The sequence below is a fragment of the Thermothelomyces heterothallicus genome (genome assembly GCF_042370625.1).
Source record: "Thermothelomyces heterothallicus CBS 202.75 unplaced genomic scaffold P884_scaffold_16, whole genome shotgun sequence".
Lineage (NCBI taxonomy): Eukaryota > Fungi > Ascomycota > Sordariomycetes > Sordariales > Chaetomiaceae > Thermothelomyces > Thermothelomyces heterothallicus.
Genome location: NW_027192577.1, coordinates 264022 through 291271, shown reverse-complemented (window position 1 = coordinate 291271; position 27250 = coordinate 264022). Strand labels below are relative to the sequence as shown.

The following is a 27250-nucleotide window of genomic DNA, read 5'->3' as shown; positions in this document are numbered from 1 at the left end:
GCTATCTTCAACCAATTCTTACTATTATCCGCATGGGGTATCATACAGCTTTCAAATCAACAACGGAAAAGACGGGGGAGGGGCGCGGGGGAGTGGGTTATGCTCATCATGTACAAACTCCATCTCGTGAAACATGGCCAGCCATGAACACCATCAGATCGCCCACAGTACGACAATATTCAGTCAAGCTTGACCCGGTCCAGTGTCGTCTCTCCCCTGCTCGTCCGACCTCACCCTCCTCAACAACAACTTTTCCTTTCGTCCAAACAAGCCCAAGCACAGAGGCAGAGGCACTGCCACGAGCGCAAGCACCGCGTGGAGGATCAGGGCGTTAGTCATGTCCCCCGGCGGATCCCCCTCTTCCCCCTTCTTGAGCGCCCCGGAGACGACGATTAGGATGCCACCCAGCAGCTGGCCCCCGCTCCACGACAGTGTCGACGTGACGGCCGGGCTGATCGGGTGCGTCAACTCGACCAGGTACTCAACGACGATCGGGAGCAGCGAGAAGGACGTGCCGCCCAAGACCGCCATGACGACGTACGGCCCTGCTACGCCGCCCCCGTCGCGGGTGCCGGGCATCCAGATGAAGACGAGGTAGCAGAGGCCGATGAGCGGGACGGCGATCCGGATCGCGAGCAGGTACGATTTGGTCCGGTCGATGATCGGGGACGTGACGGCCGAGGCGACCAGACCGACGATGATGAGCAGTGCGCCGGCGATGCCCGCTTCTTCGTCACTGTACCCGTACGGTAGGAAGATCTGGTTGAGGAGAGATGAGATGGAGTTGAAGAGGCCGACGTAAACCGCGAAAGGAACCAAGAGAAGCCAGAACTCGAGCTGATTGAATAGAATCTTGGCTGAGGCGCTGAGGGAGAGTTTGGGGGTTTCCGCGGAGGGTGCTACAGGGGTGGGAGGACATGAGGGGATGAAGAAGGCGGGCACAGCGCAGACGGACGACTTGAGATGCTGGTTAGCAGAAAGTCGAAGATGATGACACAATGAGAAGCAATGTCGACCCACGATGATGGAGACGTAAAGGACCATGCGAGAGATGTCGCTTGGCTGGTTGACCCAGAATGGGACGATTAGCTGGCCGAGTGCCGCGCCGAGGGGGTTTGCGAGGCTTGTCAGGGCCGTTGCGGCCACTCGGCCCCGGTTGGTGAACCAAAGGTCGGAGTATCGGGCGGGAGCGGCGAGAACGAATGGTTGTGCGAGGCCAGTGAGGACCTGGCCGAACATGACTACCCCAAACAATCCCTTGGAACTGGAATGTGAGCCTGCAAAGCGAATCCAGTTCCCAACGAGAAGGAGGGCGGCCGCTGTGACGATGGACTTCTTCGGGCCCAGATGCAGCACGTAGATGACCACAGGGGTAGCAAATGTGAAGGCGAACAGAAATGCCGTGCTTAGCCAGTTGATGATGGTCTCTGTGGTGTGAAAGTACCGTGCTGCATGGCTGGCTACGGGCGAAAACGTGAGCCACTAATGAGGAAGACGGTCAGCAAGGTGTCAAGCGTGGATTTTCCTTTTAATGCACAGTTGCCGTCCCGCGCCAGGTGAGACAAATCAATTCAGCGGGAACAACACCCAGCTGAGGGTTGAAGAGCGAGCACGAACGGCCGATTCTCCCCAATACCACTACTCGGGAGACCCCGACGACCGCCATGGGAACTGAGGTGTGCCGAAAGAAAGTGCCACTTACATCCCAGCTAACAATGATATTAAGGAGCATCAACTGCAAGAGGCCGAACCATCGTCGTCTGTACACCTTGTACTCGACTCCCGCGGTGCCTCTTTCTCCCTGAGTGGCGCGGCGAGAGCATTCAGTGCCTGCCGAGGCGGGGCGAGACAGTCTGCCTGATTCGAGAGCGGGATCTGTCGTGTGCGCTGTTACCGTACCCATCTCGATCGAGAGCCTGTCGTCAGCGCCGGACTTGTGTGCCGCATCACTGTCCCCGAGGGCGTGATCGCTGCCGCCGATGCTCCTGGTCGCCGCCTTCTCCACCTCGCTGGCTTCTTCCCCTCTCAGCTCGTTCCAGGACCGCGAGTGTCCGCCCATCGCGCCACGGCCGGTCCCTTGCCGAATCCTGGCTCGAGGAGAGTCCGTACCACGAGGCTTCTGGGCATATGCAGCTTGTTCACACACTCTCTCGCGGCGGCACTATTGCGGGCGATGTGTTTAGCGTCGACACTCGTCGGCAATTATGCGCGACGACGATGTCGCACAGCATGGGCCCGCGGGTGTCGGGATTGCAGCGGAACCCGGATCGGGCGGAAGTTAGGTGCGCTTTTGCGATTGATCACTGAGAAAGGGGTGCGGCTGCGGCTGCGGCTGCGGCTGCGGCGCTCGCTTTCCGCTTCACGCGGCAGTTCTGACTCTATAGGAATACAAGGAAACGATAACGTCCTGGCAGTCGCTATGTAAGGTAGGTATGTACGGAATACAGCCCAACCGGCAGCCAGAGGGGAAGTGTTCGTCGCGTATCTTGTCCCCTCTTGCCTCCACCTCTGATATTGCTTCCTCGAGTCTTGGCAAACTGGATTTCATCTGAAATGGGAAGGGTACTGGGAAGGGGCCGCGCTTCCCCGCATTCCAAACGAGCTATCCAAGGTTAGTTCTACGTGTAGTATGGAAGGAGTAATAGAGTACATATGGGAGGGTAAGGGAGCACATGAGCAAAAGGTTTCATGTGCTCGCCGACGACTAACTCAAGGCAGCTAACTCTCTAGTTAGTGTTCACTAATGCTAACGAGTTAGAAGCCATCAATCTAATCCGTAGAGATTCAACTGCATGTCAACCCTTTGGTGGTAAGCGATTCATTGCAGGCAAGTTCGAACCCAGCTTGTTGAAACACCAACTCCGGGATTAAGATCAAACGGAAGAACCGTGCAAACGCGCGCAGCTACGTCCCAACCTCGGGACTTTTGATATTTTCATCATCGCTCTCTGCAAAAGTTCACCACCTCTCAGCTACCTGCTACCATACACAGATACCTCCTGCGTACCTTGCTAAGCCACCTCCATGTCTGGAACTTGCTTTTGCTTCCCTTCCATCCTTTATTTTAGTCTGCGACTAGAACTCGAGCTTCCCCATCCATTCATCACCTCCGCCCTCCAGCCCCTACCGCGCACTCCGTAATTCGCATGTCATTCGCGTCCCCTCCATGTGCCAGGTCGCTGGATATGCGACCCCAATGTGCACGCGGGCGCGGGGGCCGCCTCGCATCATCCGCCTTCGGATTCTCGTCGTTGTCCTCCCTCCTCAGGCTCCCCACCACCACCTCCCTACCCACGGGCAGTCCCTCCCCCCTCCTCCCGTGACACTCCATCACTCGGAGAGACAGGAACCCCTCACCACCCTTCAACAACAACAGTAACAACAACAACAACAACAACAACAACAACATTGCGACCTGACACCATCCCAAAGTAAGCAACACGACGCACCCCGAGACGGCGAAGGCAGGACATGTTCAAGCCGTGCTCGCTAAAGGGCGGGTATCTACCGTTACCGGACCTAAAGGGAGGCAGGCACTTACGGGGAGGTACTTCACCTTTGCAGACCAACTTACTACTACCGCTGCTCCTGCTGCTGCTGCTGCTACTCCCACTACTACTCCTACTCCGGAATACTTGGAGGTAGGATAGGTAGGTGGCTCCGACACGTCATATGCACATACACACATATACACACACGCGCGCGTGCGTGCAGCGGATGCATGTAGGTATGTACATACATCCCTACATATACGTATGCACCTATGTATGTGTATGTACACAGATTCCACGCAGACAGATGCAGGCCACCCCGCATGCAGAGGAGAGTACTTGCATATGTAGGGCGTGGCACTAGACCATGCCGGCAGCCCTTTTGAGAGATGAGAGCGGCGCCCCTTGACAGGGATAGCAGGGGTAACGGTAGCTAGTTAGGTGGGCAGGTAGATAAGTTGGGTAGTCACATTTCTTTTTCTTTTCTTTTTTTTCTTTTTCCTTTTTTTTTATTACCGTGGCGGTGGGATAGCTTTCCACTCCCGGATGAGGAGGGTTGGGAGGGAGAGAGGGTAGGAGGGGGATGGAAGGGGTTAATGGTGGTGGATAATGAGATGGTGACTGACGGTGAATGAAGACGGTTAGAGACATCCGGGTCTTTGGGCTGGTTTGGGCTCTGTTGTTGATTGACATGATCCCACGTCCGTAAGGTAGGTAGGTAAGTAGTAGATCCGTCTTCGTCTTGTTGCGGCCCCCCCAATGGCGCTATGCAGCCCTACCAGATAGGAAATTGCACGTGTTGGTTAGGTGCGTTTGGGGGGGATCTTCCGGAAACGAGGTCGGATAGGGGACGGATGTAGTACGGGTTAGGGCAAGATCGGTGCATACATGTACCTACGTGCTTGCTAAGAGGTATTTTTTTAAAAAAAGAAAGTTTTCCGGTTATTCCTTTCTCGAGTCGTTAATAAATGTCGATGATGGGAGGGCTATGATACACAAGCAAGCCCAGGCCGGTGACAACCGTCGACAGTCCTGGACGCAATCGATTATACAGGTTGCTTAACCCCCACCGCCCTGTAGAGCGTTTCTGTCTCACGATGTGTATATGCGGTCCTGTCTCGTCCACAAACGACCAAGCCAGCCAACTTTCCCCTGTCGAGTACGTCTATAGGAACCTTCCCCCTTCTATAGGAGCCATGCGTGTAATGAGAAAATGCATTTCAAGTGTACCCGGGGAACACATTGGCTCCAGTCATCGTCGACCGAGAGATGGGCACATCGTGGAGCCGTGATTGGTTTATTTGAGGATGGACCAGAGCTTGGGAGCGGCGCACTCGGTCGCGCAGTGAGCAAGATGAAAAACTGCCTCGGTCAGCAACCGGGAAAACGTATCAGGGTGTGGACGAAAACTAGGGTGAGCATACACTCCTCGACGCAGTCCTCCTTGGCATTGCCCTCAGCCTGGGCCTTGGTGACGCGCTCAACGCACTCATCAAAGTGATGCTTGGCGGGAGAGCACTGCTTGGAGTTCCGGCACTCTGCACATCCGTTGATCGTCAGCCTCGGTCCTTGTGTTGGTGGGTGGTGTAGTCATTGAGCGACCCGTCCGCCGCGGTGAGCCATGTTTGTGCCGCCCGAAGCGCGACGAGTAACAAGGCCGCTCGCAAACGCCTCCTTCCTCGGCGGAAATGGCGGCGTCAAGACCAAACTTGGCGAGCGGGGTGTTCGGCGGGAGGAGCGGCAGGAGCCGTGGTAAACCCACCTTCCTCGAGCTTCTCCTTGGGGTCGACAAGCTCCTCCTCTTCCTCCTCTTCCTCCGCCGACTCTTCCTCCTGCTCTTCCTCAGCGGCCGGCTCCTCGGCGGCAGCGGGCTCCTCGGCGGCGGTAGTCTCGGCCTCGGCGCTCTTTTCTTGGGTAGTCTCGGCGGTAGTCTCCTCGGGCTTTTGAATCCATCAGCGATCAGGAACTTATCTCATTGAGCGAAAAGACACCACCCCGCCCTGCTAGAAGGCCAGGATCGAGCCAAATCCCTAATGGATAGGGGCGAGATCAAGGCCAGCGGGAAAGCCGAGCGTAGGTGCAAAGCGAAGAAAGTGACGCATCGAGATAGAGATCATACCAGCTCCTTCGCAGGGGCCTCGGCGTCGGCCGTCGCCCAGGGGGTGGCGGCCTCAACGAGGTCGGTTATGGTGTCCCAGAAACCCATTGTTTCGATCTGGCCGGAAAGCGGCAGCGAGCTGTGTCAATGGTAGAAGGGGGGTGGACAGGGTGCGCCTGAACGGGGTTTGCTTCGAGTCGACAATCGCGCGACGTTGGAGCTCTCGCAAAAATCGGGTAAGCGAAAACCGCCCGGGCTGCCAATTGGGTGTTCCTGATTGGCTGTCCTGCCGGCCGAGCGAGCTCCGGATGATCCCGTGCGTCACGTGGTCAGCCATTCAAAGAGGGCTCGAGCTCCTGAAAGCTTTGCCAGAAGAAATCCCAGTAGCATCACTGACGCAGTGACGCATTTACACAGTCCTCTACAAGCGTCGTCAACGAGCTGCAGCACAGCTAGCAACCAAGGTTCCAACGTTTCAATCCCACTCTTGATTTGAACCTTGAGGAAAAAAAAAAAAAAAATAAAACCACGAATGGAAAAGCCGGAAACCTTTGGCGCCTGCTCATATCTGATGCAGCAGCCCGTCTACACCAATCATTGCGGATCCCATCTAGAACAGGAGGCAGAGATGAAACAATCCAAACTAGATGGTATCAACAGTCCTATGTCGTCCACAGGACGATAAGGCAAACAATGAAAGGAGGAAATCCCAGTGAGTGCAAAGAAAAGTGAGGCAAAACTCCGAATCATCATTACAGCGATGACATATCTCAACCCTCAATATCGCTCAGCTTCCGCACGCGTCCGCTCCTCGTATTGCATGCTGATGGCTTGCGCCTGAGCCTGCACGTAGTCCGGAGGCGGCTCATCAGGAGCAGGCTGGGGCGGTCGTTGCTCCTGTTGTTGTTGCTCTTGTTCTAGTTGCGGGCCGGTCCGGGCGGTGCTGGGATCACCCGACGACGGCGACGGCCCCGGCACACTCGGCTCGTACGGTGGGGGGGGCTCGAGGTTCTGGCCTGGTACTAGACCCAGCTCTTGGGCGTGCTGCAGGCGTTCTTTCAGCCACTCGAACTTGGCCTGGAAGTCGCTGTGGCCGCCGTCCCTGAAGGTGAATCTGACCTCCACCCGGGGAATGTGCATCGGTATGCCACCTCCCGGAACCGGCCTGACGGTCCCGCCCCAACTCCATGGTCCGATCCAGGATGAATGAACATGAGTGTCGGTGAAATTTAGCACCGGCGTGAAGAAGGACTTGAAGTCCTCGGTCGGCCTGGCCGGTAGGAAGATGACCTGTGGCTGGTTAGCTTCGGTTTTCAACAAATTTCATGTCCAGCAAAGTGACACGGGTTTCCTTGATGGGCCGCTAATCCAAGAAGGCTCGCCTAGTATGTCAAAGGATGGTATATATATATATATATATATATATATATATATATGTATGTATGTATGTATATGTACTCACCCGCTCATTTGTTATGTACGCGATGCCATTGTCGCATTTAAGAGAGAACGGGTCGGCGATCTGGAGCTCACGCGGCGTTGATATGTCGAGGCTGACCCGCGGCCGCGACGTGTGTAGTATCTTCTCGCCGGGAATGGGCACAATTTGGCCGTCCCGGGTGAGCATAACCCAACTGTCCGCCTCGTCAGATTGCGAATTTCGAAAAAGCGTCCATGTGTGCTGCTCGGCCAGGAATTGGTCGGCCATGATCCAGCAAGAGGCTCGAGTCGACAATGTGTGGGCCCAAGGGGAGGTTCGGAAAGGGGCGACGGACAGAGAAGGGGGGCGTTTTGCGGCTGGGGAGAACAGCGCGCGGGTGAGGCGTCATGGGGGGAGACGGCCGGTGCGTTCAAGGTTTGCAAAAGACAAACCGAGGCAGCAAGAAAGAGTGTGCGGCCTGGATTGGGAAAAGGGGGAGGGAGGAGAATAAACCCATCACTTACTTTATCGACATGTTGAGGAAGGCGGGCTTCTGAAAAGGTACCTGAGGTGGCCGCAGAATGGCCCGGCGTGTCCGCGGAGCTGTTGTCTGCGCGATGTCCCACAAAGGCCATTCAATGGGGTCTCGATTCGTCAGATTTGGAGCCCGCTAGGCTTTCCACAGCACTAGGGTTTACACAGTAGCGGCATGAAAAGGGGAGCGACCAGTTCGTCCCGCACCAGTCCGCCTGCAGCAGACCACGGCCGAGATCTGGAGACTTTGGGGAGCGATGCGGCGGTTGTAGTATCTGGTGTGGGCCAGATTTGCTGGAGGTGCTGACAGCCTATACTTGCCTGCCCCTCTTGGGAGCTGCCTCTCTGCCGAGATGCGTGGTATCCCTGGGTAGACGGGGATGCGGGACTCGGTGCGCCTCGGCAACCTCGAACCCAACCTCCTTTGAGCACCGTCCTGCCGGGCCTGGGTAGGTAGCCGGAATTGTGGATGACGCCCGGGGGGTGGCTGATGGAATGAGAACTGGAGTGTAGAGCTGGTGCGCAGAGGGAGTGCGGTTGACAGCTGCACTACCTGTATGCGTAGTACAGTGTCCGTACCCAGTCTGCGCACGAAGTGGCTTCTCGTGGACAACTACTCCGTAGTGTAGTAGACCGTTGAGCGTCTTGATTCTCGCTTGAGGTTTGCGGGGTGGTGCCGAAGTTTGACGTGTCGGGAAATGGTGAGAATGAAGGCACCAAGGCTTGCGCAAGGGTGGAACATGGGTCAGCAAGGGCAGGAGCCAAGAGCCAAGGCGTGGCGTGCCATCCTGGCTTTTGGAACCCCGCGCTAACAGGCTGGTAAGGTGGGCCTGCACGGGCAGCGGTTTAACTAACTGTGGGTCCACCCGGAGCTTCGGTGGGACTCTACTCGGCCGTACCCGACGCATTTTGCCACAAAGAGGAATTGAATCCTGTATAATACGGTACGCAGAGGTTCTTGCACTCCGTAACTCTTATTTGTTGCTTTGTTCCCAAGTTCTCAATGTGAACCTTCCAAGTTCTCGAAGAACTAAGTCGACGAGGTATTGAAAGGGAAAGATTTAGGTTCACTCGAAAAAATGAACGTAATAGTACCAAACCTTTCTGTTTTAATTACCATGCGGAGCAAAAGGACAAGGGAGATGGGGTGAGGGAACGTTGAGATAGCGAAAGATCAAATCACGATAAACGCGTGTCGATCAAAGCAGTTAGACATGGTTCATCTGGAAGGAAAGTTCCTCTCTCGACAGAAGATTGCCTAAAGGGTGACCGACTGCCTCAAAAAGAATACTGGATCGAGAGCAAAATGGGAAGGCAGGGGCGGCTCGGAGAGCAGTCCAAAACGTTGCCATTGGCAGTGTTTGATCAAATTCGTAGATGCGTTCAGAAACTAAGAAAGCCCAGACATTCTGACTCTCATCCCATACACTAACCAAATTGCGTTTGCAACCCACCAAATCTCGTGCATCTCCCACGTTCTCGCGCAACCAACTCTTGCTGCTCGATCCACAGCCCGCGCCATGTCTGCGGACCCTTCAGCTTGCTATGCTACCCACCTCGCGGCAAAACTGCAACTTCTCTGGCTTGTGCGATGGATGTAACTAGTTATTTGTTCCTCTCAATTTCGCGCGACACGCACCCGGCCCGGGGGGGAGAGGTGCCGCGTGCAGAAGCAGCACTGGTCTCGGGTCATCTCGACTCTCGACTCACAGGACAGCTGTCAACGAGGTGGTCGAGCCATGGCGCCCTTTCCGGTATCGCAACCGACTATACACGTTGCTCGCAGCCGGCATGGCGGGACACGCAACCCGACATCTCTCGCCCAGAAATCGACGCGACGCGGGGCGTTCGTTTTATGAGTAAACAAGATCCTATCTCGGCGGAGGGACCTTCTTAACGACACAAAAACGAGCATGGGCAAGCCTCGGCTGAGTCGGCTGAGTGGTAGTTATTGGCAGTCCCGCCTCCTCCTAGACGACTTTTGCACCGGGGTGGCTAATGAAGTCGCGCAATGCTCCTGAATGAGCCGGGGGGGTGACGCTTCTCGGGACGGCCCCTGTCATTCGTCCTGCCTCCGCGAGACGTCATTAAACTGTGATGAAAGCCGCCCAGCATCGTCAACCTCGCGGATTTTTGGACCTCCGGGAGTCTTCTGCCATTGAGACGATCACCCATGGTCCAGTAAGCGGAGCTCGTGACGCTCTGTTTTCGCTCGGCTTCCTCGCACGCCCTGGCCGCGAGCTGATGCCGAGGACACAGCAAAGACAAAAAACGCCGTTTTGAGCTGTTGGGCTAAGTGCTGATTTCGCAGCCCGTCTGGAGACCGAGTCGGCCGGCGTTATGGCTAGCCCGCATGATGCAGACTGTACGTTATGTATGTATGTATGTACATCCGTACACACGTATCTAACTACCTCCATAGCTGAGAAACATACCTTTGTTACGTGTACGGTACATACACGTACGTACGCCTTCATACACAGCACTCGGTACAGGCATGTTCGGATGTTCATACATCCCAGAAAACTGGCCGCTCCCCCGCGTCCGCGGAGGGTCGTCACCTATCAATGGGCGCATTCAGCACACCGAGTGCTAGGGGCCGCTGGACACCTGCCCGAAGCGTCCGGTTCATCCAGGTCACTCGACGGCTCACCGCCCGGTAACTATCACGAGGCGAGCAAGGGGAAGTTGCCTGCCCCACCTCCCGGAGCCGTCCCGATCCCCCTGCACACCACGAGAAAGGTTCGTTTGGTCGACGGGCCGAGACGTTGAGCGGGGGTATCTGTCATGTGCGGTGCCGGCTCTATTCAAGGATGCTCACTTCCTCCTACTACAACTGGAAAAGCCATCCTGTAAGGTGAGCCTGTGAGGCGAGTCAGCCGAACAGGGGCCGCAGTCGTCGAGGATTTGCACTTCGCAGTCGAGATACGTTATGTCGGCTACGAGACATGATCGATGGGCACCATTCTGCATGCTTTGTCCGCCGCATGTTTTTTTACCGTACGACAGACCATGGCGGCGACATTCTGCCTACCCCGTGTGCGAACGGCCTCGGACTGCTCGGCCACCGTCGGATTAACTAGTCGGGGTTGATTGTTCAGATTTCTGTCTTAACACAACCAGCTCTCTTCCTGACTATTCGCCATTTACTGGCCCTGGACGGTCCTGGTCGTGGACGTCATCTCCGAGTCCGGCAAGAGCTTGCCATGAGATGCTCCCTCTGGTTACGTTCTTGGGCATAACTAGGGCCCAGGATCCGCCATTCCGGTTCCTTCGTTTTCCCTGTCTTTCGGGTACCCTATGGGTACAATATGCGCCACGCGCCCATCAATTGTTCATCTTTCTCCAATGGCGGAACAAGACGAGCTTCGCCCTGGCGAACTTGCAGGACTGCACGAGCCAGTTGATCCTTTGGTCCGATTCTCGCGCCTTCGGCGAAGGCGGTTCGCTCGAACGTGTTCACCGACTGTCGGAACAAACATCTTTCCACAAGACCACCCAACATCAATCTAGAACAACTCACGCAATCCCAGGTGCTTGTTGCTTCTCATCGCAGAATGTTGGTCATAAGCTATGTCAGTGGGTCGGCTCGTCTCATCCTTCCCGACTCGCCGGGCTGAAGGGCGTGCGTCACGATACTTTACAGGTGCTTGCCTGGGCAGGCTTGGACTACGACAAGGGAAGTATGCACATGCCTAGTGGCGTGACTATAACGGTGCTTGGGAAAGCTTCCAATATCCGCTGCGGTATGGGCAACCGGTTTGGTTGGAAATTAATCCTTGCACTGTACTCGCAATATGCATCACCAGTTTAGCCCTGTGTTTCTTTTTCATTGGAAATCGCGTGATGTTTCCGTTCCACGGCTGATTCACCGGTCTTTTCTCTCCCCAGAGAGAGTGGTTTCGTTACGCCGGGCCTAGTGTTGTCAAGCACCTAGAGGGCGCTCAGCGGTACCCCCAGCTGAGCGTCGGCCATTTCATTTATTGTGGCATTGGGCCAAAGAAAGCGAGCCACTTGTGGGAGGAAGCCTTCGAAGATGCTAGCCCAGGAAATACACACGTTGAGGAGCTTACAGGGAACTGCTCTTCCTCTCTTGGCTGCAATCCCGAAGGGTGACGGCGAACAAGTCGAGATAGTTTCGTGACTAATCTTGGCCAGCCAGGAGGCCACTTTCATGAACGTCAAGAGAACATGTGGACCAACCAACACTATCCGATCGAGGCGAAGGCCAGCTGTGAAGGCCAGCTGACTGCCCCTGACAGCAAGAACACCGTCTCTTTCTTCCATTCCCAAGCGGGCAGGGCGGGAGGGGAGGATTTCCGCCCTTTACCCCTTGCGTTCCTTGTCTGTCCCGGTTTCTTCAGCCGCGCTCCACTAGTTATGCCTTTCTTCAGGCGACACCGCCGCAGGGGAGCTCTCACGGGCAGACAGTGCTTGGCAGCCTATCGCGTTGCCCAGGGGCCCCATGACGAGAATAAGCCATGTCGTCGCGGTAGTCTCCGGCTTGTTTGGGCGTCACGTCCACTTCCTCGTTGAGGAGCTGTCCCAACAATGATGCTCCTCGTGACCTGCTCATCGCTGACTGGACCATGAACTGACTGGGGCTTTTTACGAAGAGCACGGCGCCCCAGGATGGTCTCGAACCGGGGGGGGGGGGGGGGGGGGGGGGGGGGGGGGGGGGGGGGGGCGGCAAAGGGAGGGGCCAAGGGCAAGAACTGGAGAAGAACCCACGCCAGCGTCCCTTCAGACGTTAGGGCCAGATTCCTGGGCAACAGCATCTCTGGCCCGCCATGCTTCCCATGTATGTATGTACTCTCCTTGCTTATTTTCTCACACCCACGGGATTGGTCTTTCATGCCGCAGAGGCCGGCGTCTTCGTCAGAGGCACGTCATGTGTTGATATGCTGGGCAACACAACAGGGGAGCGAAGACTCGTACTCGTCTTAGCTGGAAGCCGGAGACTGACATTGAGAGTCTTCTCTCATTATCCATACAGTCATGATCTTCATCAACTCGAGCCCCGCTTCAACCTTGTCTTGTCCTGGGCAGGAACCCCCAAGCAAGCGCGTCACTATGACAGACAAAAGCAACTCCCTCCCTTTCCCTCTCTGGCCCCCTGCAGCTCTGCCCAACCAGGGGAAGAAATCGAGAAAGAATGGGGCGACGGCCAGAGACAAGCGCCGGAAAGGAATCGTTGACAAGGAAACCCATCCAAAGTCCGGTTATAGTACCCGTTTGCGAATGCAGATGCCCATTGCCAATACCCCGTGTTTCTTCAATGTTGCCCCGGGTATACCGACGGGAGTTGTCGACTGGGGCGAAAGAGGAGGATATGATTAACCCCACGGCCGCCACCAATTCCCTCCCCCTCTGCCGGAGCGGCAGCTAGTGTGAAAAGCTTGGCGTAGCTGGGACAGTTCCTCTCGAGTCGAAAGTGGAACGATGAAAACGAGGCCGCCCAGTCCAAGCAAGCCACTAGCCGAGCGGCAAAACAAAACAAGAAAGAATGAAGGAAGCAAACCGACCAATCAACAGTTAAAAGAATTGGTAGGTAATCCGTACTTGTACTCCCTTGCTTTCCCCGCGCATGACAACCAGTCCTCGGAGATCCTATCATTGTCCCTCCCACCTTGGAGCCAGACAAGTTAAACCCCTCTCTCTCAACCGAGAAAAATTATTACCCGGTGTGGAAAACAGAGGGGGCAAGAGAAAAACAAAAAGAGAAACCAAAAAAAAAAAAAAAAAAAAAAAAAAAAACTAGGATAAAAAGAGAATGAAATGAGCCTTCAGTATGCATCACTGAAACCCGACAGAATCCCGAGGAGGAATCCGCTAGGAAGTGGGACCCTCAGCTCAACCACGGTTCATTGGCTCTAACCGCCCCGGACCCGAGACCGGCGCCTATCCCGACAACGACGGGCCCGCCAAAGTCAAGCCGGGGCATCTCAATTCTGGGCGGCTGCTGCTGCTGCTGCTTCTGCTGCTGCTGCTGCTTCTGCTGCTGCTGCTGCTTCTGCTGCTGCTGCTGCTGCCCACCCTCCTTGCCCGCCGCGGCCGGCCCGTTGAGTTTCTTAGCGGGGCTGGCGGCACCGCCTCTCTTGTGGTTGGCATTGGCCCGGCCCTCGGGCGGAGGCGGGCCGTACCGCACGTCCCTCACGTCCCAGCCGTCCTCGGCGGCGGCGGCGACCCAGCGGCGCAGGCCGTCGTGCACGGAGCCGTAGAACTTCTCCTTGCACAGGCGCAGGCTGCCGCCGAGGCAGCGCTCCCAGCCCGAGATGCGCAGCTGTGCGCGCAGGGCGTTGCGCTCGGCCGCGGTGGGGCCCGTGCAGGCGATGATGGCGTTGAGGAGGTCTAGGTGGCTGGCGAGGTAATTTGTCGCGTCCCATTCGACGCCGCCGACGTAAGGGGCTGCGGGAACGGGGGGTCGTTCTTGTGGGAAGTGGCGGATAAGATAGCTTATGTGATCGGAAGGGTCGGGAGAAGAAGAAGAGGAGTTGTTGTTGTTGTTATTGTTGTTATTATTGTTATTGTTGTTGTTGTTGTTGTTGCCATTGGCGGTGGTGTTGTTGGTCGTCGACGTCGTTGTTGTTGTCGACGTCGTTGTCATGGCGCCCTCGCAGCCGGACTGGTCTGTCGAGGATGATTGGTGCTGTTTGTTGTCGGCCGACGGCAGGGGGATGATGTTGAGGTTGTGCAGGAAGATCCAAAAAACCTCCTTGGTCACGTTTACGACTTCCTTGCACCAGACGCGGTAGGGCCGCTCGCGACGCATCTCGAGCACAAAGTCCACGGGCCGGTCTTCCTCCCTCGGCTCCGGGTCGCGCAGGAAGCCGAGCACGGCCCGGGCGCGGTGGACCCGTTCCTGGGGCGTGGCGCATTCGATGTAGGTAAGCAGGAGGGAGGTAATGATGTTGCGGGTCGTGAACTCGCTGGGCCCCTTCTTCTCCGGGTCGAAGATCATGTGGAGCAGGGCCGGGAAGAGGGTGGCGTGGATCGAGTGGAGGTACTGCAGGGCCATGTCGGTGGTGCACAGCGCCTTGAGGCAGAGAAGGTTCTCGTGCAGTAGCGCGTCCTCGTGCTCCTCCCTGCCGGGGGTGGTTAGCCACGTTGCGGTGTGAGAATGGGAAGAGTGTGGGCGCATGGGCCCGAGACCCTGGCTTGCCAAACGAGAGACAGGGAGGGAGGGACGGAGGGAGCCAAAAAAAAAAAAAAGGGTTTTCACCCGAGACACCGGGCAGTGGCAGGGCGGCAGCAGCAGCAGCAGCAGCATGCAGCATGCAGGATCATTTCTGATCAAAATCCCGACCAGGACAGAAGGGGTGGGTTGACAAGGTTACGGGGGGGAAAGGGGTGGATGGGATATGGACGCACCTCCACTCTACAGCCATGATGCGGTGCAGCAGCTCGACAATCTCCTTCATGCCGCCCTGGCGGATAAACTCCTCCGTCCACGCGACCGTCTCGTTTCGGAGCAACAGGCGCAGCTTGTGTAGCTTACCCACTTCGACGAGCTCCGGTTGCGGCACCTTTTGCAGGTATGCCACGAAGTCGCCCGGCAGTTGCTGGCCCTTGACCTTGGCTAGGAAGCTGGCGCCGTAGCCGGGAGCGTAGGGCGACGGTGGCTCGCTGACGACGCTCTCGCTGGACTTTGTCCGGAAGTGCCGACCCAGGCTGCTGTCGCCCTTCTTCTTGGCGGGCGACGACGGGTTGGACTTGTTACCGCCGCCTCGGACGATGGTCAGACTCAGACCCCTGCTGTGCCTCTTCTTGTCCTTCTTGGCATGACTTCCCATGCTATTATTTTCGTCCAGCTGGTCCGGCGGGACCGCGGTCCCACCGCCCGGTTGGGGGTGATGCCCGTCGTGAGAGACGGGGCGGTCCGGTTTTGCCTGCATCTCTGCCCAATCCTGCCGGATCAGCTCCATCTTGATGGTGTCGCTGAGATTCCGCATCTTGTACCGCTGGTTCTCCGGGATGTTGCGGCGGTCCAGCATGGCCTCCAGATGCTTGTCGATGTCCTTGGGGTCGATGGCGGGCATCTCGGGCGCCGCCGCGGCAGTGAGCGGTGCTGACGACTTGCTCCTGGATCCAATCGCCGGCCGGGCCGCCGCTGCTGCTGGAGTGCTGTCCTTCCCCCACGTCATCCGCTTGGCACGATATTCACTACCGCTCGAGCCTGTGGACCCTCCCGTGCCGTCGTCCCTGCGGCCAACGTGAGGCTGGAAGGACTTGGGGCGTGGCTTCTTGTTGTCTAGGGACGCGGCGGCGACCGCGCCGGGCCGCTCTGCGGTGGGATCATTCCAGCTCCTCTTGAAGGACACGTCGAGCGGTGACTCGAGCTGGGGCGAGTGTTGGCCAAAGTTCTGAGACGCGAACTGGGCGTAGATGGGGATCGGCGGGGGCAGGCTGCTGACGTGGAGGTCACTCCTGGGGAAATCGGAAGGCGATCGGTTTTCCTTGTCCTTTTCCTTTCCCTTTGCGCCTCCATCGCCGTCCTCCGTCAGCAGCTGCTTCAAGTTCTTGATGGACTTGGGGCGCAGCAGCGCTGCCAGGTTGGTCGCTGACTTGGCCTTCTTGGGTTTTGTCGGCGAGGTATCCCGGCTCTTCGGGGGCTTGCTCGAGTCTCGGTCCCTCCCAAACGGCCTCAGCGAGATGCTCGAGAAGCCCGTCTTTGTTGGCGATGGAGGCGCCTGGTCGGCCCTTTCGCGCCCTCGTCTCTCGGGAGACCGCTCCTGTCGATTCTGCTGCAGCTCGCCGAGCGCGTGTGCGTATCGTTGCGGCTCCATGGCTGCCGCGGCTGCGGCGTCAAAGCCGACGTAGAACACACCGCTGTGTCTGCTGGGCGCGAGATTCTGCTGCGACATGTGGAAGGCTGGCGTGGTCCCGAGGGGTGCGACGAGGGGGGCAGATGGCAACGCTGATCCGTCCGAATTGTTCCGCTTGTGGCCACCGCCCATGAGGGAGCGCAAGACGGACGATTTGGACCGCTGGTGGTGGCGTGGTGGCGCGGCGCCGGAGGCTTCTTGTTGTAACCCGACCGATGCCGGGAGAGCGTACGTCGTGTTGATGCCCGCCAGGGAGGAGGACATGGCCGCGTGCCTTGATGAAAAACCGCGCGCTGGCGGGCTGGGCACTAGATGCTGGAGATGCAAGACAACCGGGGGACCGGGACCCGAAGCTGATTGCGATCCCAAAGCTGGTTTCGATGTGGTGTCTTTGAAGGGAAGCCGTTTCGGAAGCCGTCGCGTGAATCGCGTGAATCGCGTGAACGCCTATGCCCAACGCCGAGATGCCCGATGCCAATGTCAATGCTGATTGCAAAACGCCAGGAAAGAACCGATACCTAAACGACCAAAGAGATGCCACAGTACGAACACAGAGACTGTCGGGTGCTGAAGCGTCTGTGCTATGCCATTGCCGTCAGAAACCATGGGGAAAAAAACTCCAATTGTTGACCTCGGGGCAAAAATGGCCGTCGCAAGGAAATTGGACGCCTTTACTTTCCTTGTCGCGCGCTGGAACGGGGCGATGGCAAGCAACAAGCAATGTAGGGATGTAGGGATGTTCCAGGTAGAACAAAAGTTGGCCCGAACGAGGCCCTGGCCTGTTGTTTACAAGGGTGTCGTTGCTGAGCAACACTAGCCCGCTTCCCGGACAATTGGGCGGACCGCCCCGCAGTCACCCCCACTTCCCCGCATTCCTTCTTTGACAAGCCGCTAATAAGGCCGTTTGAGCGGTCAAGAGTTGGAGAAGCTCCGTGGGCAGGCACAGTCGAGGATGAAACAGAGCGCAAAAAGGAACTCGATCTCGGAGCACCAAGAATTAAAAAAAAAAAAAAAAAGAGCAACTTGAGCTGTTTAGTTATCAGTCATCATGATTTAAGGTAACTACCAGCTCAACAGACCCTTTTCCCGATCAAACCCGCCCCGCAATTGCCTCTCGGGCTTCACCACCTTCCCCTGCAGCACCGTGAACTTGACGATCCCCTCACAATCCTCCGGCCGTACCCTCGCAAGCCAGATGCACTGCGCCGCCCCGAGGTCGCCCTCTTCCTGTTCTTGTCCCTCTTTGTTTTCGCTCCTCCCGTCTTTTTCTTTGTTCTTTTCTTCTTCTTCTCCTTCTTCTTCTTCTTCTTCTTTTTTCTTCCGCCCTCCCGGTCCTCCCCCATCGAACCCGGCCCTCCGATAGATGATGACGTTGGCGCTGTACTTGTGCCCGCCCACGTGGCTGATGAAGTAGATGCCCACGCCGCCGGGCCGCTCGTCGTCGAGGTCGCGGTACAGCCCGAGCGGCTGCAGGTGCCGCTGGAACTCCTTGCGCAGCAGCGGCGCCGACTGGCCGCAGCGGGCGTCGCGCGTCTTCTGGCTGCACAGCAGGATCAGCGCCCGGTGCGGACACGGCCGCGTCGTCAGGTCCCGGATCGCCGCCGGCGTGCTCTCCGGTAGCGGGGCCGGCAGGGAGCGCGGCAGCCTGAAGGGCCGGAGCGGGCTGGTGGTCGTGGGCGCCTGGGAGACGATGGAGTCGATGAGAGTGGGCACCGTGGCCGGCGTGACGTTGTCGATGAGGACGAAGGCTGGGAGAAGGAGGACGGTGGTCGGTTCTGAGTACGAGGTCGTGTTGTGCGGGGTGGGCATGTTGGAGGCCGAGAGCATGAGGCGCTGTTGCGGGAGGGCATAGCCCAGTCAGTCAAGTTCGCGGGCTCGGCCCCCCCGTCTTCCTGGGCGGTCGAGAGAGGGGAAAAAAAAAGGAGGGTTGAGGGGGAACTCACCCCATTCGTGGGCCCCTTGGTGTTGGCAATGGCCTGCATGACGCTGCCCTTCTCGTCCGCCACATCGCGCACCCAGTCGGTCTTGCCCGTCGCGACGAGCACGTGGGTGCTCCAGCCCTTGACAAAGCCATACAGGTCGTCGCTCTCGTCGATCTTGAACCCCCTCGGGTACTGCACCGAGCAGCTTTCACAGTCACGGTCGCAGTCCTCGCCGTCGACAGCCTTGTTCACCTTGGGGAACAACTCGTCGATTCTTGCCTTGCTGCCCGAGCGGCCCATGGCCAATGCCTTGGCGCCGTTGATGAGCGATTTGAGTGCGCCCGACATTTTTGTACTTTTTTCCTCCGCGCGTGCCTGATCTGTACGAGGAGAGAGAGAGAGGGGGAGAGAGAGAGAAAGAGAGAGAGAGAGTGTGTGTGTGTGTGTGCGCGCGCGAGAGTCGGATGACCCTGCTGGAGCTTGACTTGACTGGGGCCCGCCCGGGCGGCACGGGACGGTGGGCCTACAAGAACAAGTCCAGAATTGGCCGAAGCCGTGTTCCAGTCGGTCTTTGAGGTCGGAGCTAACGGACTACGGACCACGCAAGGGTGGGATGCACGGGGTGGGGTGCGCGGGGTGGGGCAGAAGCGGCATCTCTCAGCCAAAATATGATTCGCTACAAGGGAAACGATGAGCAGAGCTTCCATTGAACAAAACCTAAATAAAGATCCCCCCCTCTAAAGAGAGGAAGAGAGAGAGAGAGAGAGACAGAGAAAAGTATCACCGCCACCAGCTCATAACTGCCGGGCAGCAAGCTGGATCCGCATCACTATGAGCGGAATTGCATTGCATTGTTAACTAAACAAAGCTTCTTGTTCCTCTCACTGCGGAGGATGCAAGGGGATGAAGGGAACTCCCGCCCGAGTACGCTCTCGATCCGCTCTCCTTCCAGAAACTAGTAAACCGAGCAGCCTCGTAACGCCGAGCAGAACATCCCACCCTACAAGCAGAAGTTGTGGCACCCATCATTTCCCTCACCCGGCCAATAACGTCTATTTCGCTCCTCGAAATGCTTTGAAACAAAGTGCAAAGTGACGGCAGCTTGCGCAGGCATTGCGTAATGATCCGTTACTCCCCCGGCGGAGACCCCCGTCTCAGAGGTTATCTCCGGTCGACCTCCGCCTATCAAATTATCAGATTTCCCGAGGTCACTAATGTACGCAGTATGAAGACAACCAACCAGGAGTTAACATCTACATTTCCGTCAACGCAATGCCATCGAGGCTCTTAAGAGGGATGCTAATCATCTGCAACCAAGTATCATGTTCGAAGAAGAAAAAATAATCACGATTCACACACAGCCGGACCATACCACAAAACCCGGGAGTGTACACTCCGTATAGGTACATACGTCTCTTGGTAGGGCCAAGAAACAGTTCCATGACCCGAGGTGTCCCACCTGGCTCTTCGTGGGTGGGACAGCTGGCTGTTCCACTGGTAAGAGAACAACGAACAACTCCATATTAGCAGGTACTCCCAATTTTATAAAGCCCAAGAGGAAAAAAAGGCCGAGATTAACACCCAATTCCCAAGCCAAACCCCCTTCTCTACCCTTCCCCTTCCCCCTAACCCCGAATCTCAGGGTCCCCCACTTTTACACGACCCTGATAGCCCCCTCGGTTTGTCCAGGCGGCTGCTTCCAACGAGGCCCACTCATGAGGAAGCGAGCAGCAAGCCCCTATTTCGCCTTTCGCGCCTCCTCGTAATCCGTCAGAGCCGACCCAGATGCGCTCTCGGCGCTCTCCCCCTCGTCGCTAGTCAAGCCGTCCTCATCCGCCAGCGACATCCTTCTCTTCTCCCTCTGCCGCCGCCTCAGCTCTCCGCGCTCTCGCATCGCCTCGCGGATCTTGCGGTTCGCCTGGTCGAACCCTTCCTTGCTATCCAAGCTTGTGAAGCCGCTAACAGGGAACCCCGCCATCCCCAGACCGCCGCCGGCGCTACTGCTCCGGCTCCTGCTGCGGCTGGGAGGGCGCGTGGCGAAGATGGGCGCCTGACCAATGTTGCTGAACGACTCGTTACGTGGGATGGCGCGGCTGGACTGCGTGGTGTTGCGCCGCGGGATGCCCGGGCTAGCGGGGCCGTCGACATTTGGCGAGGACGCGCCGCTCTGGTCGCGCGAGTGCGTCGGGGAGCTTGGACCCGAGCCCGTGTTGTTGAGGAATGCGTTGCTCACGTCGTTGGATACGCCGCGGCTGTAAGCGTCGAAGACTAACCGAGTGTGCTCAAAATCGGGGAACATCTCCGGGCCGATCGCGTTGATGATGCTGGTAACCTGCGCGCTGAGCTCGGCGCGACGCTCGCGAAGTTGGCTGATGCTGTAGCTAGAAGACGGGTTGATGCAGAGCGCCAGCGGCCTGAGCGACTTGAGGATGTCCATACCGACCTCGCCGAAGCGCAGCGCCGCGAAGGTGATGGACGGGAAGATGATCCAGCACGCCCAGAACACCATCCAGAGGGACACCCACTCGGGAACAAGACCACCGAGCCGGTCCATGTAGACCCAATACATGGTGAGGAAGGTGTAGGCGCCGTAGAGGACGGGTGCGAGGGCCATGGAGACTAGGAGCTTCCACGTGGCAATGACGTCCTTGCCCTGGATCTTGACCGACGAACCGGCGAGAGCCGTCTTCGCTTTCTGGTGGCTGATGTACTTTGTCGCGATGAATATCGGCGCGAAAAGAATGAGGCCGGGGAGCACGCCGGCCGAGAGGATGATGAGCTTGATGAGACGATAGATGAAGGTGAGAACGACGATAGGCCACGACAATCTGGCGTACTCGACCTGGTGGTCGCGGATATTCAGATAGCGGAGCTGCCTGTTGTACTCGGTGACCGAGTCTTTCAACTTGATAACCCGCGGGTCGTCCTTGTACCTCTCATAGCCCATGGCCAGCCGGCGGTTGAGCTCGACGACCACGGGCAGGGGAAGCTTCTTTCCGGTCGGGTTATACAGCCTCCGCGCTGCTTGGATGACCATAAGGGTGTCGTAATCGGGAGTCGAGACGGTAACGGCGCTCAACGCGGAGTGGACCATGTCCAAGAGCTGGCCGATTGCGTCCCTCCTCCGGTTGTTCTTGTACATCTCAACCAGGTCGGGGGGGACCTCAAACGGAGGGCCGAACTCGACGACGGCCCGCGAGCGGAACTTGTGGGCGTGGAAGTAGTTCATGCCAACCGGCACGATTTTGAGTCCGCAATTCGGAGCCTCGGCGAGGGTTCCCAGTGCCATGATGGCCACACCGGCCTTGAGGGGGAGCAGCTCGGTCCGGTCGTGGCTACCACCCTCTGGGAAGATGCCGACACATCCACCTGATTTGAGGCGGTCAAAAACCGCCTGGTAGACCTTGGACTGGTCGATGTGAGGGGCGATCTTGTATTTGGTTCCCTGATAGCCCGGCGCCGGCCCGTGGACGTCAACGTTCGTGAGGTTGCCGTTCTGGTCAATGTCGTCTCGGGCCGTGAGCTGGGCCATGGCAAGCTTGCCCTTGAAGGGACGCTTGGTGCGGATTTCCTGAGGACCGAGGATTTCCGCAATATCGACGCTCGCGCCACTCTGGCCCTTGGCGGACGGAAGAAAGAGCATGCCGCCGACCTCGGCGTCTTTCTCGAAGTCTGTGCCAACTCCGCGAATAAGAGTCGGGTCGTTGATGGGATCGGGAAGGTAGATGGTCCCTTGACCAGGCCTTGCCGAGTCTTGCGCGCGGCCAACGGGTACGGAGCCAACCTGGCGAGATGCCCACCCAATGAAGCCATGTACCGACTTCTGAGCGATGAGCAGAGATACGCGGCGCTTCGCTTCGATTTTGAGGGTTCGCTGGAGGATGAGAGCATCGACGAACTGCATCAGAAAGCCAGAGTTAGCCTACCGCGGAGGATGAGAGGGCGCAGAGCTGCCTACCTGGTTGGCGTGAGGAGCGGCAACGAAGAGCACCGGACCGTGTCGCGGCACCTTCCAAGCGCCTCGGGGATGCACCTCGCGGAAGAACAAGTCCACCAGCACAGACATTGTCCACAAAAAGCCGTCGTACTTCCAATTGCTCATCGGGTAGAGCTCCTCGGAAGGAGCCGACGACTTCGCGCCTTGCGGCGCCTGTTTCGCTGTCTCGGAAGACATGGCGATAATCGAGCGTAGAATATAGTGGCTGGGTGAATTGCGCGCTACACCCCGGCGTTTGGTGTTGAAGCCCGCAACTGCTTATGGTGCGGAGCTAGGCGAGAGACGCGTCCTCGGAAACGAGCAAGCTTTGTTGGGAAATTGCCTTCGCGCTCGCCTTGTCTTCGATTTGGCCGCGAAGCTCGGTGCCAAGTCAACACATGGGAAGCTCCGGAAGCCCCGCAGGCTCCTACTACCAAGGCGGTCGGTCGCTCAGCGAGAGAGGATGGCGAGGCCGAGCTAATGGTCCGACCGTGGTAGTCTGAACAGATGCGGGTAATGGGTCGACTGTTGTGTGGCGCGACCGAGGTTGCTTCGCAAATTTCCGTGTCGTCACAGCTTGCGAGGAGAGTGACAGGGTGGTAAGCTCGAGTTGATGGCGAAGGAACTTGGAACTGTCACACGTGAAGCGAGCCGTTGGATGGTGGGGCACTAGAGGTTATCAGAGAACTCGGTGGAAAGCTCAGATACTAACTACGGATTACTCTGTAACTAGAGATAAGATCGAAGATCTCAGTACGGAGTACGGAATCCTTGGTAGATTATGTCAAAAATTAGGGTAGCGGACAACATTGAGCGACAGCAGAAAATCAAGCAAGAACGAGGAAAAGAAGCACGCCAGCAAGATGCGTTTTCAATTAAACTGAATTGCTCGAACAAGCGACGCCGTGGATGTACGGAGTAAATGCGACTAGAAATTTGGTCGCTCCCATTGCCGGCAAGCAACTCCAAAAAAAAAAAAATTGTGGGCCCATCGATGTCACCTCCACTGGGCCTTTCGCCCGTAACTACCTCCGTACGGATCCGTACTCGTCCCATCTTGTTTTCGCTGTTGGCTCGGGCGTTCCGGACGCGGACTCGGGCACAGACGTTACCTGCTAACCCCAGAGTGGGAAGTCCACGGTTGCTGTGGAATTTTGACAGCTCTTAACTAGTCAGGCCGGCCTCCATTGGTCAAGCTGCGCCTTTAACACTCCCCAGGAATCGAGCGCCCGCACGCGCTTGCAGGTTCCAGTGACGGGCCAACACAGCCAAGCAGCTTCGCATCGTTGGGCAAATGCAGTCAACGCCACTCGGAAATGGGAAAAAGTTTGAACGCAAAGCTCCCAACAATTTGCCATCCCAGAAAGGGATCGACGGGGGAAAGGAAGCGGCTCTTGTCTTTTGCAGCCCGAGGTCGGTTCCCGGTGCAAGCGCAGTTGACCTTCCCTTCCAAAGTCGCCCCCTGAGCTCGCTACGCCACCCCGGAGATACATTCTCTCATTCTCTACCTGTTCCGCATAAGGCCGAAAAATACAGAATCCCCGGTTCGTGGAGATTTGTTTGTGGGAATCTTTAAGCGACCATCGCCGGTTATAGCCGCAGGTGGTTTGCCACGCTCTATGCCTCTCCCGGCCGTTCGTCGTGACCGTGGCTTGTGCAGTTAGCAGCAGAGGTAGCCTAAGGCGTGGATGTGTATGGAGGGACGGAGTAGTGTATGGATTATGTAGGTAGCGTTTTGTAATCCGTATGGCCCTGTATTGTGCGTCTATACAGTACTCCGTAGGCACATTACGGTGTGTAGGGGTCTTGACAGGCCTGGAAGTAAAAGGGCAACTGATCCCCTGTGGGATCAGTACGCGATGCGACCAAGCTCCCCTGGCGATGAGACCCTGGGGAGAAAAGGTCACTTCTAGCATGTGATTGTCAGGATCCTCCTGAACAATGAGCTTGTAACCAGGCCAGATGTCACAACGGCCGGATGATGTCCCGTAGAAGGGGAAGTTGACACAGCATATCCGTACGTAATCCTCCTCGAGGCGAAACAACAGTTTCAGGTGAATTGAGGATCTGTCAAGGCCGCGCTTCTTGCCGTGTCGGGCCTAACTATATTTGAGAAACGTCGCATCAATTTGAACCCTCTTGGCTTGACACTACAGCACAACAACTTACTTCTTCTTCCCCCTAGCTTTCCTTCTCCCTTTACTGCCTTCGGCGACCCCCACTATGCCCTCCTCCAACTCGCCCTGCTCAACCATCCCCTCTTTCTCCATCTCCCGCAGTTTCTCCTGCCCGCTAATGAACATGGTCAAGTCCCGATTCATCTCCTTGAGCTCCTCATTCTCTGCCCGCAACTGCTCCACGAGTTTTTCCGTGCCTTCCGACTGCGTCTTGATATGTTCGATGCGCTTCATCAGCCCCGCGCTGACCTCTTTCTCTTCCTGCAGCGCCTTGCTCAAATTTCGCGCCAGCTCGGCCGACTTGGCCGCGCGGTTCTTTTCCTTGGAGAGTTCTTTCTCCAACGAGGGCACCGTCTCGTCCTTGAGCACGCGGTGCTCCTCGCGCAGCGCGGCGAGTTCGCTAAGCGCCTCGGCGGCTTGCCTGGAGGCTGACTCGGCTGCCGCAGACGCCTTGGCTGCTTTGTCCGCCGCCTTGTTGACCATCTCCTCAAAGTAGAGACGCTGGCTCTCGAGCTGGCTGGTGAGCAGGTGCGTATACTCCATGCCAATGCTGTCGAGCTTGGCACGAGGAACAACGTCTTCTTGCGACGCCACCCCTCCTCCCCCAGGCGCTGCTGGCCGCTGGTCGTTGCCGTTGTTGCGCGGTAGCTCGACGATCTTGCCGTCGCCCTTGTCGCGGATCAGTCGGTGCACCCACATGTCGCCCGCGTAATCCCAGACGTGCTGCGTCTCGAGCTCAAGACTGAAGCTGTGGGCCGTCATCTTCCAATGCTCCTTGGCATGACCGCCGTTGTAGCGCCCGCAGCCGACATTGCCACAAATGAGGCAAATCCAGAGGTCGTCCGTACAGTTACAGTTGTTGCAAATGTTGGCTACGCCGGACCCGAAGGGTTGCGAGTATGGGTTATCTGGATCGTAGTTTTGGGCCGGCTTGGGGTTCGTCGCCCGGCAGACCGGGCACCCCGAGCCTTTCCATGTCTGCAGACATGTGCAGTGGAACACATGCTGGCAAAGTATTGTCATGAGACCCGTAGTGTCATCCATCCGCTCGAGGCACACGGCGCAAGTAGGGAGCTCGATGAGGTTCGGCGTCGGCGGCGGAAACGGTTTGAGGGAGTTGACTAGAGGCGACGTGGGCGAGAAGCGGTCCTTGTTTCCTTCGGAATATCTTCTCTGGGGGTCGGCTTGGTTTGGCGTTTCGACAGTAATTGATTTGATGAAGGTGACGTGACAGATCTCGGTCTCCTCAACAGTCAGTCGCAGCTCTCCCTTTTCGGGACAAACAAGAGAAGCATGCAACTCACCTCCACACTGTCGAACGGTTTCCCGTCAAACGCCTTCCGCCACTCCCTCGCCCTCCCGCTGTCTCGGAACTTCATCAGCACCATGTACCGGCTCATGGTACTGGTCATCACCATCCGGTAATGGCTAACATAGCCCCGCCACTTCTCTCCTACAAACCCCAGGAAGTCGCTCGGCGACATGTAACTCGGGACAGCCGGTATGCAAAGAATCGTACCCTCCTCGTCAGAACCACGCTGCGCCTGGCTAGGCCCGTCCGACACCCCAGACTGCCCATTCACGACACCGGACTCGTCCCCCTCCCGATAGAGATGTACGATGCCCCATCCGGCCTCGGTATTCTTCGTCTCGAGAGGGACGTATCTCGCCTTCGTCGCAAGGCCCATGCCGCCCAGGTTTGGCCCTAAGCTCGCAGCCGGGGTGGCGGCAGCGGCAGCGGCAGCGGCGGCGGCGGCGGCGTCGTCACCCGCTTCCTGACTTCCCGCCATCTTTCCCGTCTTCTCCTCGTCCACAAAAGAATCGAAACTCTCGATCCGCACCCTCCCGAACCTCCAGTCCCGCACTGCCTTGTCCGGTCCGAACCCGTCCTCGACCCTCGGCGCTGACTCCGCCTCGTGTATTGCGCGGGACTGCCTTTCGTTCACCGGGGCGCGGTATGACGTGCCGTCAGAAGTGGTGTCGTGCGTCGTGCCTCGCTGCGCGCCGCAATCGATAACTCTCGTGTTCGCGGCCGCGGCGGCGACTGCAGCGACGGAAATACTGCTCGACTCTTCGCAACGATAATTTTCACCGTCAGCTGAGCGATCCAGTTCGTAATCGTAGTAGCCGTCAAGCTCGGGTCTCCGCTGCAGCCAATGCTCGGGCAAGCGCCTCTGTTGTTGTTGCTGTTGTTGCTGTTGTCGGGTATGTGCTTTGGTCCGCGGGTGGGATGGTAACTCGTCGAAAATGCTTGCGCCGGGCGAAGGAATCCAGATGTCGTCGTGGGTGCTGGTGCTGCCTTTGCCCGTGCTCGCAGGGAAGGTCACGGTAGGGTCAGGCGTCGCGTACAGCTCGAATATGAGGTGGTAATACGGCGGCATAGCAACTCGGAAAACTCGCGGCCTTGCGATCAAGCCGAACCCAGACGAAGCGCAGCCTGTATTGCAAAGCCGTTTGGTGGTTGGAAGCTGCTGATAAAAGAATGATGTGGAGCGTAGGATGATGGTGGCAAAACTTTGACCGACGGGATGAGACGTGTTCACGGAGGCACGGGAGGTAATGAATGCTCTGCTTCTCGAAGCTTGCGCTCTCTTGCGGCAAGCTGCATCATGAGGATCATTGACATGCTGGCTTGTCGGCGACAACCTGCATTGTCGGAGGAAGGATGTGAAAGGCGGTTACGAAGCCGGAACATCCAAGTTTGCATTGCCAAGGCTAGGATGGAGCAGGAATTGTTGCTTCAACATGCACTTCCGAAAGCGGGGGGAGACCCCCGCCATCCCATAGGCATCAAATGCCATCGCACC

At 57.5% G+C, this 27250-nt stretch overlaps 8 protein-coding genes across 8 annotated transcripts; 1 reads left to right on the top strand and 7 right to left on the bottom strand.

The window, feature by feature from the left end:
- Positions 1 to 2404, bottom strand: P884DRAFT_226344 (major facilitator superfamily domain-containing protein). Its single transcript, XM_069439649.1, has 3 exons — positions 1703 to 2404; positions 1021 to 1482; positions 1 to 957 (listed from the first exon to the last, which is right to left on the bottom strand). Exons 1-3 carry the CDS (start codon positions 2057 to 2059, stop codon positions 184 to 186), a joined length of 1593 nt encoding a protein of 530 aa, XP_069296358.1. The 5' UTR covers positions 2060 to 2404; the 3' UTR covers positions 1 to 183.
- A 1948-nt stretch (positions 2405 to 4352) lies between these two features.
- P884DRAFT_293009 (ubiquinol-cytochrome C reductase hinge protein-domain-containing protein) lies at positions 4353 to 5798 on the bottom strand. The gene is made up of 4 exons (XM_069444196.1): positions 5611 to 5798; positions 5254 to 5431; positions 4916 to 5059; positions 4353 to 4853 (listed from the first exon to the last, which is right to left on the bottom strand). The coding sequence occupies exons 1-4, from the start codon at positions 5695 to 5697 to the stop codon at positions 4789 to 4791; spliced, it is 474 nt and encodes a 157-aa protein (XP_069296357.1). The 5' UTR covers positions 5698 to 5798; the 3' UTR covers positions 4353 to 4788.
- A 568-nt stretch (positions 5799 to 6366) lies between these two features.
- P884DRAFT_278623 (uncharacterized protein) lies at positions 6367 to 7297 on the bottom strand (the record flags this gene model as incomplete). Its single annotated transcript, XM_069443205.1, has 2 exons — positions 6367 to 6879; positions 7052 to 7297. 2 exons carry the CDS (start codon positions 7295 to 7297, stop codon positions 6367 to 6369), a joined length of 759 nt encoding a protein of 252 aa, XP_069296356.1.
- A 2751-nt stretch (positions 7298 to 10048) lies between these two features.
- P884DRAFT_309827 (uncharacterized protein) lies at positions 10049 to 10612 on the top strand (the record flags this gene model as incomplete). Its single annotated transcript, XM_069445175.1, has 2 exons — positions 10049 to 10202; positions 10286 to 10612. The coding sequence occupies 2 exons, from the start codon at positions 10049 to 10051 to the stop codon at positions 10402 to 10404; spliced, it is 273 nt and encodes a 90-aa protein (XP_069296355.1). The 3' UTR covers positions 10405 to 10612.
- Positions 10613 to 13391: 2779 nt separating this feature from the next.
- On the bottom strand, positions 13392 to 17019 carry P884DRAFT_245892 (armadillo-type protein; the record flags this gene model as incomplete). Its single annotated transcript, XM_069440447.1, has 2 exons — positions 14915 to 17019; positions 13392 to 14628 (listed from the first exon to the last, which is right to left on the bottom strand). Exons 1-2 carry the CDS (start codon positions 16630 to 16632, stop codon positions 13392 to 13394), a joined length of 2955 nt encoding a protein of 984 aa, XP_069296354.1. The 5' UTR covers positions 16633 to 17019.
- A 411-nt stretch (positions 17020 to 17430) lies between these two features.
- Positions 17431 to 18753, bottom strand: P884DRAFT_293006 (Sucrase/ferredoxin-like-domain-containing protein; the record flags this gene model as incomplete). Its single annotated transcript, XM_069444195.1, has 2 exons — positions 18312 to 18753; positions 17431 to 18201 (listed from the first exon to the last, which is right to left on the bottom strand). Exons 1-2 carry the CDS (start codon positions 18636 to 18638, stop codon positions 17431 to 17433), a joined length of 1098 nt encoding a protein of 365 aa, XP_069296353.1. The 5' UTR covers positions 18639 to 18753.
- A 1275-nt stretch (positions 18754 to 20028) lies between these two features.
- Positions 20029 to 22464, bottom strand: P884DRAFT_203739 (uncharacterized protein; the record flags this gene model as incomplete). The annotated part of the gene is made up of 2 exons (XM_069438521.1): positions 20029 to 22188; positions 22249 to 22464. 2 exons carry the CDS (start codon positions 22462 to 22464, stop codon positions 20029 to 20031), a joined length of 2376 nt encoding a protein of 791 aa, XP_069296352.1.
- A 1842-nt stretch (positions 22465 to 24306) lies between these two features.
- Positions 24307 to 26903, bottom strand: P884DRAFT_36471 (uncharacterized protein). Its single transcript, XM_069445856.1, has 2 exons — positions 25748 to 26903; positions 24307 to 25685 (listed from the first exon to the last, which is right to left on the bottom strand). The coding sequence occupies exons 1-2, from the start codon at positions 26822 to 26824 to the stop codon at positions 24432 to 24434; spliced, it is 2331 nt and encodes a 776-aa protein (XP_069296351.1). The 5' UTR covers positions 26825 to 26903; the 3' UTR covers positions 24307 to 24431.
- Between the last annotated feature and the right edge of the window lie 347 nt (positions 26904 to 27250).

Bases quoted from the DNA above. Each gene is read 5' to 3' on its own strand.
- P884DRAFT_36471 (XM_069445856.1), bottom strand. From the start codon at position 26,824: ATGCCGCCGTATTACCACCTCATATTCGAGCTGTACGCGACGCCTGAC. The intron at 25,686-25,747 runs GTGAGTTGCATG...ACTGTTGAGGAG, and splicing joins AACCGTTCGACAGTGTGGAG to ACCGAGATCTGTCACGTCAC.
- P884DRAFT_226344 (XM_069439649.1), bottom strand. From the start codon at position 2,059: ATGGGCGGACACTCGCGGTCCTGGAACGAGCTGAGAGGGGAAGAAGCC. The intron at 1,483-1,702 runs GTAAGTGGCACT...CTTCCTCATTAG, and splicing joins ATATCATTGTTAGCTGGGAT to TGGCTCACGTTTTCGCCCGT. The intron at 958-1,020 runs GTGGGTCGACAT...CAGCATCTCAAG, and splicing joins TCCTTTACGTCTCCATCATC to TCGTCCGTCTGCGCTGTGCC.
- P884DRAFT_293009 (XM_069444196.1), bottom strand. From the start codon at position 5,697: ATGGGTTTCTGGGACACCATAACCGACCTCGTTGAGGCCGCCACCCCC. The intron at 5,432-5,610 runs GTATGATCTCTA...TGGATTCAAAAG, and splicing joins AGGCCCCTGCGAAGGAGCTG to CCCGAGGAGACTACCGCCGA. The intron at 4,854-4,915 runs GTATGCTCACCC...TGACCGAGGCAG, and splicing joins GGAGGACTGCGTCGAGGAGT to TTTTTCATCTTGCTCACTGC.